This window comes from Nerophis ophidion, linkage group LG06, assembly GCF_033978795.1.
Source record: "Nerophis ophidion isolate RoL-2023_Sa linkage group LG06, RoL_Noph_v1.0, whole genome shotgun sequence".
NCBI classification, from domain to species: Eukaryota; Metazoa; Chordata; class Actinopteri; order Syngnathiformes; family Syngnathidae; genus Nerophis; species Nerophis ophidion.
In genome coordinates, this window is record NC_084616.1 from 18,168,167 (window position 1) to 18,188,390 (window position 20,224).

Below are 20,224 nucleotides of genomic sequence, written 5' to 3' on the forward strand. Positions count from 1 at the left end.
TAAAAATACTGTAAAACATACTGTGCAGCATACTGTACATCACACTGTACAGCATACTGTGCAACATACTGTACATCACACTGTATAACATACTGTGCAACATACTGTACAACATGCTGTGCAACATAGTGTACAATGTAATGTACAACCTACTGTACATCACACTGTATAACATACTGTGCAACATACTGTACATCACACTGTACAGCATAATCTACAGCATAATGTACATCACACTGTACAACATACTCTAAAGCATACAGTACACCATGCTGTGCAACATAGTGTACAGTGTAATGTACAACCTACTGTACATCACACTGTATAACATACTGTGCAAAATACTGTACATCACACTGTATAACATACTGTGCAACATACTGTGCAACATAGTGTACAATGCAATGTACAACCTACTGTACATCACACTGTATAACATACTGTGCAACATACTGTACAACATTATGTGCAACATAGTGTACAATACAATGTACAACCTACTGTACATCACACTGTACAACATACTGTACTTTACACTGTACAACCCACTGTAAACCAAACTGTACAAAATATGGTGCAACAAATTGTGCAGCATACTGTACATCATACTGTATATCAAACTGTACAACAAAATGTGCAACATACGTTATATCACACTGTACAACAAACTGTGCACCATACAGTAAATCACACTGTAAATCACGCTGTACAATGTAGTGTAAAACATACTGTATATCACACCGTACATCATACTGTGCAACATACTGTACATCACACTGTACAACAAACTGTGCAGCATACTGCAAATCCCACTGTCAATCACGCTGTACAATGTAGTGTAAAACATACTGTATATCACACTGTACAACATACTGTGCAACATACTCTACATCACACTGTACAATATACTCTGTCACACTGTACAAAATACTGTACAACATACTCTATGCCACACTGATTGGTTGGTGTTCCTGTGATGAGTCACGATTGGCTAAGGTTAGGGTGAAACACTGCGGACTGGCCAATCGGAGGCAAGAGAAGGCGGGTCATGGAAACTCTAAGTAAAAAACAATAAGTCACTCACAATATTAATTAAAAAGACTGTTAATATATTCATAAACACAGTATTAAAATTACAGTAACAATACTAATGCAAAATACTGTTATATCTTAATTAATACAGTATTAAAATGACAATAACAATTTTAATTAAAAAGACTGTAAATATATAAATATGTTTAAATACAGTATTAAAACTACATTACCAATATCAATTAAAAATACTGTTAATATATTCATAAACTCAGTATTTAATGACAGTAACAATATATATTAAAAGGAACTGGTAATATATATTTATAAATACAGTATTAAAATGACAATAAAAATATGAATTAAAAGGCTGTAAATATATAAATATTTTTAAATACAGTATTAAAACTACAGTAACAATATTAATTAAACATACTGTTAATATATATTTATAAATACAGTATTGAAACTACATTAACAATATCAATCAAAAATACTGTAAAAAACAGTATTAAAATGTTAGTAAAAATATTAATCAAAAGTACTGTTAAAATATTAATCAACAAAGTATTAAAACTACAGTAACAATATTAATTACAAATACTGTAAAATAACAGTATTAAAATGACTGGAAAAATATTAGTTAAAAATACTGTTAATATAATAATAAACACGGTATTAAAACTCCAGCAACAATATTAATTAAATGACTGTTAATATATCCATAATCACGTTTATTCACACAATTACAGAATTGATGTAAAAGTCCAAAATAATAACAGGTGTTGTTTTTGTTGCATAAAAACGATTCTTTGCTGCCATTTTGTGTCCGGGGAGGAGGTTTTCTCTCACGCTGCCAACGGAAAATGGAGAAAGAAACGCAAACGCAGCAAAAAGCGGAAATATGTGGAGGAAAAAAGGGGCGGGGCATATAAATAAGTGAAAGAATAAATATTGTTCCTCCAAATACTGTATGTCTTTGATGCAACATTTAAGACGCTCAGCTGGAAATCATTTGCTGTTTCTTTTTTTGTTTTTTTTGTACCCCCGACCTCAACTGGACCTCAGGGACAAACATTCCTGCTCCCGGAAAACATCGCTCACATCAGCACACGCTTCACTAAGAAAGGAGCACACGCCATCTTATGTACTTAGTGTACATCATATGTACTTTGTATACATTATACGTACTGTGAATGTACTTTGTATACATCATATGTACCGTGAATGTACTTTGTATACATCATATGAACTGTGAATGTACTTTGTATGCATCATATGTACCGTGAATGTACTTTGTATACATCATATGTACCGTGAATGTACTTTGTAAACATCATATGTATCGTGAATGTACTTTGTATACATCATATGTACCGTGAATGTACTTTGTATACATCATATGAACTGTGAATGTACTTTGTATACATAATATGTACCGTGAATGTACTTTGTATACATCATATGTACCGTGAATGTACTTTGTATACATCATATGAACTGTGAATGTACTTTGTATGCATCATATGTACCGTGAATGTACTTTGTAAACATCATATGTACTGTGAATGTACTTTGTATACATCCTATGTACCGTGAATGTACTTTGTATACATCATATGAACTGTGAATGTACTTTGTATACATAATATGTACCGTGAATGTACTTTGTATACATCATATGTACCGTGAATGTACTTTGAATACATCATATGTACCGTGAATGTACTTTGTATACATCATATGTATCGTGAATGTACTTTGTATACATCACATGTACCGTGAATGTACTTTGTATACATCATATGTACTGTGAATGTACTTTGAATACATCATATGTACCGTGAATGTACTTTGTATACATCATATGTACCGTGAATATACTTTTTATACATAATATGTACCATGAATGTACTTTGTATACATAATATGTACTGTGAATGTACGTTGTATACATCATATGTATCGTGAATGTACTGTGTATACATCATATGTACTGTGAATGTACTTTGTATACATCATATGTATCGTAATGTACTTTGTATACATCATATAAGCCGTGAATGTACTTTGTATACATCATATAAACCGTGAATGTACTTTGTATGCATAATATGTACCGTGAATGCATAATATGTACCGTGAATGTACTTTGTATACATCATATGTATCGTGAATATACTTAGTATACATCATATGTACCGTGAATATACTTTGTATACATCATATGTACCGTGAATATACTTTGTATACATCATATGTACTGTGAATGTACTTTGTATACATCATATGTACTGTGAATGTACTTTGTATACATCATATGTACCGTGAATGTACTTTGTATACATCATATGTACCGTGAATGTACTTTGTATACATCATATGTACCGCGAATTGACTTTATATACATCATATGTACTGTGACTTTACTTTGTATACATCATATGCACCGTGAATGTACTTTGTATACATCATATGTACTGTGAATGTACTTTTTATACATCATATGTACTGTGAATGTACTTTGTATACATCATATGTACCATGAATGTACTTTGTGTACATCATATGTACCGTAAATGTACTTTGTATACATCATATGTACCGTGAATGGATTTTGTATACATCATATGTACCGCGAATTGACTTTATATACATCATATGTACTGTGACTTTACTTTGTATACATCATATGTACCGTGAATGTACTTTGTATACATCATATGTACTGTGAATGTACTTTTTATACATCATATGTACTGTGAATGTACTTTGTATACATCATATGTACCATGAATGTACTTTGTGTACATCATATGTACCGTAAATGTACTTTATATACATCATATGTACCGTGAATGGATTTTGTATACATCATATGTACTATGAATGTACTTAGTGTACATCGTATGAACTGTGAATGTACTTTGAATACATCATATGTACCGTGAATGTACTTTGTATACATCATATGTATCGTGAATGTACTTTGTATACATCACATGTACCGTGAATGTACTTTGTATACATCATATGTACTGTGAATGTACTTTGAATACATCATATGTACCGTGAATGTACTTTGTATACATCATATGTACCGTGAATATACTTTTTATACATAATATGTACCATGAATGTACTTTGTATACATAATATGTACTGTGAATGTACGTTGTATACATCATATGTATCGTGAATGTACTTTGTATACATCATATGTACTGTGAATGTACTTTGTATACATCATATGTATCGTGAATGTACTTTGTATACATCATATAAGCCGTGAATGTACTTTGTATACATCATATAAACCGTGAATGTACTTTGTATGCATAATATGTACCGTGAATGCATAATATGTACCGTGAATGTACTTTGTATACATCATATGTATCGTGAATATACTTAGTATACATCATATGTACCGTGAATATACTTTGTATACATCATATGTACCGTGAATATACTTTGTATACATCATATGTACCGTGAATATACTTTGTATACATCATATGTACTGTGAATGTACTTTGTATACATCATATGTACTGTGAATGTACTTTGTATACATCATATGTACCGTGAATGTACTTTGTATACATCATATGTACCGTGAATGTACTTTGTATACATCATATGTACCGCGAATTGACTTTATATACATCATATGTACTGTGACTTTACTTTGTATACATCATATGTACCGTGAATGTACTTTGTATACATCATATGTACTGTGAATGTACTTTTTACACATCATATGTACTGTGAATGTACTTTGTATACATCATATGTACCATGAATGTACTTTGTGTACATCATATGTACCGTAAATGTACTTTGTATACATCATATGTACCGTGAATGGATTTTGTATACGTCATATGTACTATGAATGTACTTAGTGTACATCGTATGAACTGTGAATGTACTTTGTATACATCATATGTACCGTGAATGTACTTAGTGTACATCATATGTACTGTGAATGTACTTAGTGTACATCATATGTACTGTGAATGTACTTAGTGTACATCATATGTACTGTGAATGTACTTAGTGTACATCATATGTACTTTGAATGTACTTAGTGTACATCGTATGAACTGTGAATGTACTTAGTGTACATCATATGTACTTTGAATGTACTTGGTGTACATCATATGTACTTTGAATGTATTTAGTATAAATGATATGTACTGTGAATGTACTTTGTGTACATCATATGTACCGTGAATGTACTTTGTATACATCATATGTACTGTAAATGTACTTTGTATACATAACATATACTGTGAATGTACATAAGTGTACATCATACGTGCTATGAATGTACTTAGCGTACATCATATGTACTGTAAATGTACTTAGCATCCATCATATGTAATGTGAATATCACTGGATGCTGTAAAGTATACTTTATGTACTGTAAAAACACTTAGTGTACTTCATATGTACTATAAATGTTTTAGTGTACATCATACGTACTGTGAATGCAATTAGCGTACCTCATATGTACTGTGAATGTACTTAGTATCCATCATATGTAATGTGAATATCAGTGGATGCTGTAAAGTATACTTTATGTACTGTAAACATACTTAGTGTACATCATATGTACTATAAATGTATTTAGTGTACATCATATGTACTGTGAATATTACTGCATGCTGTAACCTATACTTTATGTACTGTAAACATACTTAGTATGCATATGCAGTGTAAAGCACACTTTATATACTGTAAATATTACTGCATGCTGTAAAGTATATTTTATGTACTGTAAATATTACTGCATGCTGTAAAGTGTACTTTATGTACTGTAAATATTACTGCATGCTGTAAAGTGTACTTTATGTACTGTAAATATACTTAGTGTAGATCATATGGACTGTAGATATTATTGCATGCTGTAAAGTATACTTTATGTACTGTAAATATTACTCCATGTTGTAAAGTATACTTTATGTACTTTAAATATTACTGCATGCTGTAAAGTATACTTTATGTACTGTAAATATACTTAGTGTAGATCATATGTACTGGAAATATTACTGCATGCTGTAAAGTATACTTTATGTACTGTAAATGTACTAAGTATACATCACATGTACTGTAAATATTACATACTGTAAATTAAGATTTATGTACTGTAAATATTACTACATATTGTATGCAGCATGCTGAAAAGTATACTTCATGTACTGTAAATATTACTACATATTGTATGCAGCATGCTGAAAAGTATACTTCATGTACTGTAAATATTGTTAGTATACATATGTACTGTAAATATTACTACATACTGTATGCAGCATACTGTATAGTATACTTTATATAATGTAACTATTCTTAGTATACCTGATATGTACTGTAAATATTACTACATACTTAATGTAGCATGCAGTAAAGTATACTTTATGTACTGTAAATATACTTAGTATATATCTCATGCACTGTAAATATTACATACTGTAAAGTATACCTTATGTACTGTAAATATTACTACATATTGTATGCAGCATGCTGAAAAGTACACTTTTTGGAAAACTATGTTATTTTATGCAAATATTAGCTCATTTGGAATTTGATGCCTGCAATATGTTTAAAAAAAGCTGGCACATGTGGCAAAAACGACTGAGAAAGTAGAGGAATGCTCATCAAACACTTATTTGGAGCATCCCACAGGTGAACAGGCTCATTGGGAACAGGTGGGTACCATGGTTGGGTACCCACAGACAGACAGGGATGGTGCGAGGGTCACCACTTTGTCAACAAATGTGTAAGCACATTGTCCAAAAGTTTAAGAACAACATTTCTCAACGAGACATTGCAAGGAATTTAGGGATTTCACCATCTACGGTCCGTAATATCATCAAAAGTTTCAGAAAATCTGGAGAAATCACTGCACGTAAGCAGCAAGGCTCAGGACCCAAAATCGCATCAGTGTGTAAAGGATATCACCACAAGGGCTCAGGAACACTTCAGAAAAAACACTTCAGTAACTACAGTTGGTTGCTACATCTGTAAGTGCAAGTTAAAACTCTGCTATGCAAAGCCAAAGCCATTTATCAACAACACCCAGAAACGCAGCCGGCTTCGCTGGGCCCGAGCTCATCTAAGATGGACTGATGCAAAGTGGAAAAGTGTTCTGTGGTCTGACGAGTCCACATTTCAAATAGTTTTCGGAAACTGTGGACGTTGTGTCCTCCGGACCAAAGAGTAAAAGAACCATCCGGATTGTTCTCGGCGCAAAGTTCAAAAGCCAGCATCTGTGATGGTATGGGAGTGTATTAGTGCTTAAGGCATGGGTAACTTACACATCTGTGAAGGCACCATTAATGCTAAATGGTACGTAGAGATTTTGCAGCAACATATGTTGTGATCGAAGCAACGTTATCATGGACGCCCCTGCTTATTTTAGCAGGACAATGCCAAGCCACGTCTTACAACAGCGTGGCTTTATAGTGAAAGAGCACGGGTACTAGACTGGCCTGCATGTAGTCCAGACCTGTCTCCCATTGAAAATGTGTGGCGCAATATGAAGCCTAAAATACCACAACGGAGAACCCGGACTGTTGAACAACTTAAGCTGTACATCAAGCAAGAATGAAAAGAATTCCACCTGAAAAGCTTCAAAATGTGTCTCCTCAGTTCCCAAACGTTTACTGAGTGTTGTTAAAAGGAAAGGCCATGTAACACAGTGGTAAAAACGCCCCTGTGCCATAATTTTTGCAATGTGTTGCTCCCATTAAATTCAAAGTTAATGATTATTTACAAAATAAAATGAAGTTTCTCAGTTGGAACATTAAATATCTTGTCTTTGCAGTCCATTCAATTGAATATAAGTTGGAAGAGATTTGCAAATCATTGTATTCTGGTTTTATTTACCATTTACATAACTTGACTGGTTTTGGGTTTTGTACTAAATACTGTATGCAGCATCAGTATACTGTAAAGTATACTTTATATGCTGTAAATACTACGACTACAGTATGAAACCTGCTCATTAGTGTAAAATATTTGTTTGGCAACTCAGTCCTCACATTTAGACTGGAATAATAACAATTAGACTGGAACAGTAACAGTAAGACTGGAACAGTAACAATTACACTGCAACAGTAACAATTACACTGGAAAAGTAACAAATAGACAGGAACAGTAACAAATGGACTGGAACAGTAACAATTAGACTGGAAAAATTACAATTAGACTGGAACAGTCAAAATTAGACTGGAACAGTAACAATTACAATTACACTGGAACAGTAACATTTAGACTGGAACAATTACAATTAGAGGGGAACAGTAACAATTACACTGCAACAGTAACAATTACACTGGAACAGTCAAAATTAGACTGGAACAATCAAAATTACACTGCAACAGTAACAATTAGACTGGAACAATTACAATTAGACTGGAACAGTCAAAATTAGACTGGAACAGTAACAATTAGACTGGAACAGTAACAATTACACTGGAACAGTAACAATTGGACTGGAACAATAACAAATAGACTGGAACAGTAACAATTAGACTGGAACAGTAACAATTAGACTGGAACAGTAACAATTTGACTGGAACAGTCAAAATTAGACTGGAACAGTAACAATTGGACTGGAACAGTAACAATTAGACTGGAACTGTAAAAATTATACTGGAACAGTAACAATTAGACTGGAACAATAACAATTAGACTGGAACAATAACAATTAGACTGGAACAGTAACATTTACACTGCAACAGTAACAATTACACTGGAACAGTCAAAATTACACTGCAACAGTAACAATTATAATTACACTGGAACAGTAACATTTAGACTGGAAAAATTACAATTAGACTGGTACAGTAACAATTACACTGCAACAGTAACAATTACACTGGAACAGTCAAAATTAGACTGGAACAGTCAAAATTACACTGCAGCAGTAACAATTAGACTGGAACAATTACAATTAGACTGGAACAGTCAAAATTAGACTGGAACAGTAAAAATTAGACTGGAACAGTAACAATTGGACTGGAACAATAACAAATAGACTGGAACAGTAACAATTAGACTGGAACAGTAACAATTTGACTAGAACAGTCAAAATTAGACTGGAACAGTCAAAATTAGACTGGAACAGTAACAATTAGACTGAAACAGTAACAATTGGACTGGAACAGTAACAATTAGACTGGAACAATTACAATTAGACTGGAACAATAACAATTAGACTGGAACAGTCAAAATTAGACTGGAACAATAACAATTAGACTGGAACAGTCAAAATTAGACTGGAACAGTAACAATTAGACTGGAACAATTACAATTAGACTGGAACAATTACAATAAGACTGGAACAGTCAAAATTAGACTGGAACAGTAACAACTAGACTGGAACAGTAACAATTAGACTGGAACAGTAACAATTAGACTGGCACAATAACTGATTATATTTGTCACACCTTCAATATTAATACTAATGACGAGATTTTGATATTCTTCCATGTTTCAGCTTCAAAAACAATATGCAATGTTGTCATTTGTTTATGGCAACAAAGTAAGCATGCCTGACAAACAGCACTCGAAACTCAGGCTCCACTTTTTGAAATGTGCTAGCTCCATGCTAATTTTACATTGGATATGCCATACGCATGCTACTGGTTAGCATTAGCGATTTTACATGGTGATTTCAACACTTCCACATTTGTTGATGAAAACTACAACGAAGATGCATGTTACAATCAAACAGCTGTTGTGTAATAAGCACACTACTTACAGTATTAACACTTTGTAGGACCCAACAGAAGACACGACTGGCACATTGAACCTAACAGCAAAGACTACTTCCCGAGTACTGCAACACACAGTCATCTCTATCTACAACACTGCCACCTCCTGTCTTGGAATTGCAAAGTCTATATTATCTGTCAAATTGAACACAGTATATTATATATAACATATATAATACTGTACTATATATATATATATATATATATATATATATATATATATATATGTATATATATAAATATATATATATATATATATATATACTGTAAAATACATTACAGCATTTTATATAATACAGTACTGTATTATATATATTATGTATATTACAGTATAGTACTGTGCTTGCCCATTCAAGGTTACTTAAAGTCAACTCAATCAAAACAATATGTGTTAACTCGCAGATTCCACACAGACCTCCTGGGAGGACAAGATGAAAAAGTAGAAGAAGCAGAAGAAGAAGGAAAGGTAGAAGAAGAAAAAGATGATGAAGAAAGAGAAGAAGAAGAAGATGAAGGAGAATAAGAAGAAGAAGAAGGAGAGGATGAAGAAGAAGACGAAGAAGAAGAAGAAGACGGAGGAGAAGATGAAGAAGATAAAGAAGAAGAAAAAGAAGAAGAAGGAGAGGATGAAGAAGCAGAAGAAGAAGGAAAGGTAGAAGAAGAAAACATTCATGAGGGAGAAGGAGAAGGAGAAGGAGAAGATGAAGAAGAAAGAGAATAAGATGAAGATGAAGAAGAAGACGACAAAGAAGAAGAAGAAGAAAGTGAAGGAGAAGAAGAAGAATAAAACAAAGAAGAAGAAGACGGAGGAGAAGATGAAGAAGAAGAAGAAGGAGAGGATGAAGAAGCAGAAGAAGAAGAAATTGACGAAGGAGAAGAAGAAGAAGGAGAAGATGAAGAACAAAGAGAATAAGATGAAGATGAAGAAGACGACAAAGACAAAGAAGAAGAAAGAGAAGGAGAAGAAGAAGAAGATGAAGAAGAAGAAAAAGAAGACGAAAGAGATGAAGAAGAAGGAGAATAAGAAGAAGAAGAAGGAGAGGATGAAGAAGCAGAAGAAGGAGAGGTAGAAGAAGAAGAAAATGATGAAGGAGAAGAAGAAGAAGAAGGAGAAGATGAAGAAGAAATATAATAAGATTAAGATGAAGAAGAAGACGACAAAGACGAAGAAGAAAGAGAAGGAGAAGAAGAAGAAGAAGAAGAAGAAGGAGAATAAGATGATGAAGAAGAAGAAAAAGAAGAAGACGAAGGAGATGAAGAAGAAGGAGAATAAGATCAATCAATCAATGTTTATTTACATAACCCTAAATCACAAGTGTCTCAAAGGGCTGCACAAACCACAACGACATCCTCGGTATAGCCCACATAAGGGCAAGGAAAAACTCACACCCAGTGGGACGTCGGTGACAGTGACAATGATGACTATGAGAAACCTTGGAGAGGACCGCATATGAGGAACATCCTACACACACCAGCAGAACATCTCATGTCTCACACACACACACACACACACACACACACACACACACACACACACACACACACACACACACACACACACACACACACACACACCAGCAGAACATCTCATGTCACACACACACACACGAGCAGAACATCTCGTCACACACACACACACCAGCAGAACATCTCGTCACACACACACACACCAGCAGAACATCTCATGTCACACACACACACCAGCAGAACATCTCATGTCACACACACACACACACACACACACACACACACACACACACCAGCAGAACATCTCATGTCACACACACACACACACACCAGCAGAACATCTCTCATGTCACACACACACACCAGCAGAACATCTCTTGTCGCACAACAATATGACATCTAGTGACTCACAAAGCATCAACACAAAAACTCCTTAGCTTCACAACACTTCATGAAAACAAAAATGACACACACACACACCCAATGACCCACTCAATGACACAATGACCCACACCCAATGACCCCCCCACCCACACACGCACACACACAGTCGTACCAGCCATTGAGTTGTAGTTCCAGCAGAGATTGTGTCTTGTGAGAGTTGCACTGCAAACACCACATGCTGAGCCCCACAACAATCACTACCAACACAACAGTCTTCTTCTTGTCAAAAGTGTTGTGTGCGCCGCAAAACCATCTGGAGAGGAACTCCGGGTGTTGTTGTTTGTGTGTCCGTCATCACAAAAACCTCCTCATGCCGGGAACAAAGTCATGGCTTCATCGCTAAAACACCAAAAGTACTTTTCCTTTTTCTTCTTCTTCTTCTTCTTCTTCTGGCCGGCACTGAACACTGTGTGTGTGTGTGTGTGTGTGTGTGTGTGTGTGTGTGTGTGTGTGTGTGTGTGTGTGTGTGTGTGTGTGTGTGTGTGTGTGTTCCTGCACGTGTGTGTGTGTGTGTGCGTGTGTGTGGGCGGAGACTTGGAAGCAGACATTCTAACTTCCTGCCAGACTTTCCAAATTAGAGGAGGAAGGAGAAGAGGAGGAGCGAGAGAGAGAGAGAGCGAGAGAGAGAGCGAGAGAGAGAGAGAGAGAGAGAGAGAGAGACATTGAAACAAGTTGCAAGAAGACAAGAAGAATAAATCTTCTATTATATATATGTATATATACATATACATATATACATACACATATATATATATATACATCTTCTAAAAACTTACATGTGATTAAGAAGTCAAATGTAAAAATAATAAGAATTTCATAAAAAGGTGAAAATGTAAACATAATAATGTAACATTTTAATAAAACGAGAAAATGTAAACATAATAAAAAATAGAAAAGTTGAATAAAAATGTGAAAATGTCAACATACTAATGTAAAAGCTTAATAAACATGTGAAAATGTCAACATAATAATATAAAAGTTTAATAACGTGAAAATGTCAAAAAATAAACTCTAAAGTTTCAATAAAATGTGAAAATGTCAAAATAATACAAATATAAATGTTTAATAAAACAGGAAAATGTAAAAAAATAATACAAACGGAAATAATTTAATAAAAAGGTGAAAATGTAAAAATAATAATATAAAATTTTAATAAAACGTGAAAATGTAAAAGTAATACCAACAGAAAAGTTTAATAAAAATGTGAAAATGTCAACATAATAATGTAAAAGTTTGATAAATATGTGAAAATGTCTACATAATAATGTAAAAGTGTAATAATAATGGAAAAATGTAAAAAAAATAATAATGTAAAAGTAAAATAAAACATGAACATGTAAAAATAATGCAAATACAAAAGTTTAATAAAACGGGAAAATGTAAAAATATTACAAACAGAAAAGTTTAATAAAAAGGTACTATCAATGTAACATAATGTACTATTGTACATTATGTTACACTATTATTATATTACATTTTTATGTTACATTATTATTCTATTCTATGTTATGTTACACCATTATTATATTACATTGATATGTTGCATTATTTTTATATTACATTGTTTTGTTACATTATTATTATATTCTATTGTTATGTTACACCATTATTATTTTACATTGATATGTTACATTATTATTATATTACATTGTTTTGTTACATTATTATTATAGTTCATTGTTATGTTACACTATTATTATATTGTTATGTAACATTATTATTTTATTACATTGTTATGTTACACTATTATTATATTACATTGTTTTGTTACATTATTATTATTATATTACATTATGCTACATTATTATTATATTACTTTGTTATGTTACATTATTATTGTATTAAGTTAAATTAAAGTTCCAATGATTGTACATTGTTATGTTACATTATTATTATATCACATTGGTATGTTAGGTTATTATTATAGTACATTGTTATGCTATGATAATATTTGTAGTTTATTTTAGTTTATTTTGTTTTAGTCTACAATACAGTGGAGACTATTCTTCCTGGAGTCCAGGCAAAAAACATCACACAATCACAAAACAAAAAAGATTAAAATGCAGTACAACCTGATCCAATAATAAAATGTCATAATACAAAGATAACAATGTTAATTTTATTATAATACAAATAACGTTGCTACTTTTTAACAAACTATAATTTTTTTATAATAGTTTGTTATGTTACATTATTATTATATTATATTGTTATGCTACATTATTATTATTATATTAAGTTAAATTAAAGTTCCAACATTGTTATGTTACATATATAATTATATTACATTGTTGTTACACTATTATTATTTGCCATTGTTATGTTACATTACTACTATAATACATTATGTTACACTATTATTATATTACATTGTTATGTTACATTATTATTATATTCTATTGTTATGTTACACTGTTATGATATTACATTATTATTATATTACACTGTTATGTTACATTATTATTATAGTACATTGCTATGTTACACAATTATTGTATTACATTGTTATGTTACATTATTATTATATTCTATTGTTATGTTACACTGTTATTATATTACATTGATGTTAGATTAATATTATATTACACTGATGTTACATTAATATTATATTACATTGTTTCGTTACATTATTATTACAGTACTATATTACAGTTATTATTACAGTGTTATGTTACACTATTATTATATTAAATTTTTTGTTACATTATTATTACAGTACATTGTTATGTTACACTTTCATTATATAACATTGTTTTGTTAGACTATTATTACAGTACATTGTTATGTTACATTATTATTATATTACATGTTTATGTTACATTATTAGTATATTACATTGTTATGTTACATTATTATTATATTACATTGTTATGTTAAAGTTCCAATGATTGTACATTGTTATGTTACACTATTATTATATTACATTATGTTACATTATTATTATATTAAGTTAAGTTAAAGTTCCAATGATTGTACATTGTTTTGTTACATTATCATTATATTACATTGTTATGTTAAAGTATTATTATTATTATTATTATTATTACTACAACTACAAGCACATCAAGTGTTTACAAGAGCTGCTGCTCCAAATCACATTCATGAGTCACAGAATGGATGATAATAATAACTCCAATCTATTTTAGTCTTGGTGCCCGCAGCTGCTGAATATCCACTTACACACTACTCTCAAATGTACATCATCAAGAAGTATTAGTACATGTACGTGGCATGCGTACACACCTGCATATACTGTAGATGAAGTATTAGAAGGTTCAGTGTGAGTGCGAGTGTGTGTCTCCTGTCCCCAGACCCGTCTAGTCAGCGCGTGTGGAAAAAATCTTCTTCTGTTTTCTAGAATGATGTCATGGAATTCCAGGCAGAGGCCTCAAGTCTCATAAAACTCTCTGGACTCCACACACACATGTGGAATACTTCAACTGCACATACTACTACTACTACTAGTACTACACACATGTGGAATACTTCAACTACACATACTACTACTACTAGTACTACACACATGTGGAATACTTCAACTACACATACTACTACTACTACTAGTACTACACACATGTGGAATACTTCAACTGCACATACTACTACTACTACTACTACTACTAGTACTACTAGTACTAAACACCTGTGGAATACTTCAACTACACATACTACTACTACTACTAGTACTACACACATGTGGAATACTTCAACTGCACATACTACTACTACTAGTACTACACACATGTGGAATACTTCAACTACACATACTACTACTACTACTAGTACTACACACATGTGGAATACTTCAACTGCACATACTACTACTACTACTAGTAGTAGTACACACATGTGGAATACTTCAACTGCACCTACTACTACTACTACTACTAGTACTACACACATGTGGAATACTTCAACTACACATACTACTACTACTAGTACTACACACATGTGGAATACTTCAACTGCACATACTACTACTACTAGTACTACACACATGTGGAATACTTCAACTACACATACTACTACTACTATTAGTAGTACTACTAGTACTAAACACCTGTGGAATACTTCAACTACACATACTACTATTACTAGTACTACACACGTGGAATACTTCAACTACACATACTACTACTAGTAGTAGTACACACATGTGGAATACTTCAACTGCACCTACTACTACTACTACTACTAGTACTACACACATGTGGAATACTTCAACTACACATACTACTACTACTAGTACTACACACATGTGGAATACTTCAACTGCACATACTACTACTACTAGTACTACACACATGTGGAATACTTCAACTACACATACTACTACTACTATTAGTAGTACTACTAGTACTAAACACCTGTGGAATACTTCAACTACACATACTACTATTACTAGTACTACACACGTGGAATACTTCAACTACACATACTACTACTAGTAGTACTACACACGTGGATTACTTCAACTACACATACTACTACTACTACTAGTACTACACATGTGTGGAATACTTCAACTACACAGTACTACTACTACTAGTACTACACACATGTGGAATACATCAACTACACATACTACTACTAGTACTGCACACATGTGGAATACTTCAACTACACATACTACTACTAGTACTACACACATGTGGAATACTTAAACTACACAGTACTACTACTAGTACTAGTACTACACACATGTGGAATACTTAAACTACACAGTACTACTACTAGTACTAGTACTACACACGTGGAATACTTCAACTACACATACTACCAGTACTACACACGTAGAATACTTCAACTACACATACTACAACTACTACTACTAGAACTACACACGTGGAATACTTCAACTACACAGTACTACTACTAGTATGACACATGTGGAATACTTCAACTACACATAGTATTACTACTACTACTACTACACATGTGGAATAGTTCAACTACACATAGTACTACTACTAGTACTATACACATGTGGAATAGTTCAACTAACCATACTACTACTACTAATGCCACACACATATGGAATACTTCAACTACACATTATACTATTACTACTACTGGTACTACTACACACATGTGGAATACTTTAACTATACATAGTACTACTAGTAGTACTACATACATGCGGAATACTTCAACTACACATAGTACTACTACTAGTACGACTACTACACACAAGTGGAATACTTCAACTACACATAGTACTACTACTATTACTACACCCATGTGGAATACTTCAACTACACAGTACTACTACTAGTACTACACACATGTGGAATACTTCAACTACACATTGTACTACTACTATTACTATTACACACACGTAGAATACTTCAACTATACATAGTTGTACTACTACTACTACACCCATGTGGAATACTTCAACTACACATGGTACTACTACTAGTATGACTATTACACACATATGGAATACTTCAACTACACATTGTACTACTGCTAGTACTAATATACATATGTGGAATACTTCAACTACATATAGTACTATTACTAGTAGTACAAACATGTGGAATACTTCAACTATACATAGTACTACTACTACTACTACTCCTACTACACACGTGGAATTCTTCAACTGCACATAGTACTACTACTAGTACAACTACTACACACATGTGGAATACTTCAACTACACATAGCAGTACTACTAGTACCACACACATATTGCAATCAGTTGATAAAACATTGTCCTTTACAATTATAAAAGCTTTTTTTTTTTACAAAAATCTACTACTCTGCTAGCATGTCAGCAGACTGGGGTAGATCCTGCTGAAATCCTATGTATTGAATGAATACAGAATCTTTTTGAATCGGAAAAATATCGTTTTTGAATCGAGAATCGAATCGAATTGAAAAAAATCGATATATTATGGAATCGTGACCCCAAGAATCGATATTGAATCGAATCGTGGGACACCCAAAGATTCACAGCCCTAATATATATATATATATATATATATATATATATATATATATATATATATATATATATATATATACTATTACAACTCACATGTTGACTACCTAAACTACATCGAGTACTAGTACTACTACTACAACACACATGTTGAATGCTTCAACTTCACAGAATACTACTACTACTACACACATGTGAAATAATTCAACTACACTTTGTACTACCACCACTATTACTACTACAACCTACTACACAGGTTGAATACGTCCTGTACACATAGTACTACTACTAATAGTGGTACGACAACACACATGTAGAATATTTCACATGTTGAATACCTATAGTACACGTAGTACTACTAAAAGCACAAAAACAAACATGTTGTCTACACTAAGTACACGTAGTACTATTACTAACAGTACAACAACAAACATGTTGGCTACAAAAGGACAAATAATACTCCTACTAATAGTACTACAACATACATGTTAAATACTTCCAAGTACACGTAATACTACTAATAATAATACTGCAAAACACATGTTGGCAATATCACTACTCTCTTATAACTTACTTCCACCAAGTACACGCAGTACTAGTAATAGTACTAGAACACGTGTTGACTACATTACTTCTATCAAGTACACATTGTACTAGTAGTAGTACTAGAACACTTATTTTGGCTACATCAGTACTCTTTTCTAACTAACTTACATCAAGTGTGGATAGTATTTGTAGTAGTACTAGAATACACACATTGGCTACCATATTTTGTTCAAATGTTAGTAGTAGCTGACACACAGTAGGTACAGTAAGAACAGTAAGTACAGTACAGTGGGTGCAGGAAGTATGGTACAGTAGGAACAGTAAGAAGAGGAAGTACAGTACAGTAAGTGCAGTATGTAGAGTAAGTAGGGTAATTGCAGTTTGCAGAGTAAGTACAGTACAGTAATTACAGTACAGTAAGTACATTAAAACTGTATGTAGGGTAAATGCGGTGAGCAGAGAAAGTAGAGTAAGTACAGTGCAGTAAGTAGAGTAAGTACAGTATGTAAACTATGTAGAATATGTAAAGTTAATACAGTAAATACAGTAAGTAGAGTAAGTCTAGTAAGTACAGTGAGTATGTAGAGAAAGTAGAGTAAGTGCATTGAGTACAGTAAGCACAGTAACTACAGTACGTATAATAAGTAGAGTAAGTACTGTGGTATGCAAAGTAAGTAGAGTAAATTGAGTGAGTAGAGTAGAGTAAATACAATAATTATAGTAAGTACGGTAGAGTAAGTACAGCAAGTAGAGTTAACACAGTGCAGTAAGTCGTGTTGGTACAGTACAGTAGAGTAAGTACAGTACAGTAAGTGCAGTATGTAGAGTAAGTACAGTACAGTAATTACAGTACAGTAAGTAGAGCAAGTACAGTAAAAACAGCATGTAGGGTGAGTGCAGTAAGCAGAGAAAGTAGAGAAAGTACAGTGCAGTACGTACAGTAAGTACAGTATGTAAACTATGTAAAGTTAGTGCAGTAAATACAGTAAGTAGAGTAAGCGTAGTAAGTACAGTATGTAGAAAAAGTAGAGTAAGTGCATTGAGTACAGTAAGCACAGTACAGTACGTATAAGAAGTACAGTAAGTAGAGGAAGTACAGTAGCGTAAAGAAGAGTAAGTACAGTATGCAGAGTAAGTAGAGTAAATACAGTGATTAGAGTAAGTACAATAGGTACAGTAAGTACAGTAGAGTAAGTTCAGTAAATAAAGTAAATACAGCAAGTAGAGTTAGCACAGTGCACTAAGTATAATAGGTACGGTAAGTGGCGTTGGTACAGTACAATAGAGTAAGTACAGTACAGTAAGTGCAGTACGTAGAGTAAGTACAGTAAGTAGGGTAAGCACAGTTCGCAGAGTAAGTACAGTAAGTAAAGTAAGTACAGTAAAAACAGCATGTAGGGTAAGTGCAGTAAGCAGAGAAAGTAGAGAAGGTACAGTGCAGTACGTACAGTATGTAAACTGTAAAGTTAGTACAGTAAATACAGTAAGTAGAGTAAGCATAGTAAGTACAGTGAGTGTGTAGAGAAAGTAGAGTAAGTGCATTGAGTACAGTAAGCACAGTACAGTACGTATAAGAAGTACAGTAAGTAGAAGAAGTACAGTAGTGTAAAGAAGAGTAAGTACAGTATGCAGAGTAAGTAGAGTAAATACAGTGAGTAGAGTAAGTACAATAGGTACAATAAGTACAGTAGAGTAAGTTCAGTAAATACAGCAAGTAGAGTTAGCACAGTGCACTAAGTATAGTAGGTACAGTAAGTGGCATTGGTACAGTACAGTAGAGTAAGTACAGTACAGTAGGTGCAGTAAGTAGAGTAAGTACAGTAAGAACAGCATGTAGAGTAAGTACAGTAAGCAGACAAAGTACAGTAAGTACAGCACAGAAAGAGTAACTACAGTAAGTAAAATAAGTAGAGCAAGTAGAGTATGTAAAATATGTAAAGTAAGTACAGTATTTAGAGTATGTACAGTAAGTAGAGTATCTAGAGAAAGTAGAGTA

General features: G+C 32.9%; 1 protein-coding gene across 10 annotated transcripts in view; it reads right to left on the reverse strand.

Annotated features, from left to right (window-relative positions):
• iqsec1b (IQ motif and Sec7 domain ArfGEF 1b) overlaps positions 1-20,224 on the reverse strand; it is a 216,124-nt gene that overhangs the window by 74,686 nt on the left and 121,214 nt on the right. Inside the window, exon 1 of one of the 10 annotated variants that reach the window (XM_061902907.1) lies at positions 11,845-12,191. The exons of the other annotated variants lie outside the window; for them this stretch is intronic. Coding sequence (XP_061758891.1) covers positions 11,845-11,909 — 65 coding nt within the window. The 5' untranslated portion in view covers positions 11,910-12,191. Of the gene's footprint in view, positions 1-11,844; positions 12,192-20,224 lie in introns of those variants that run through there. 10 annotated transcript variants of the gene reach the window in all.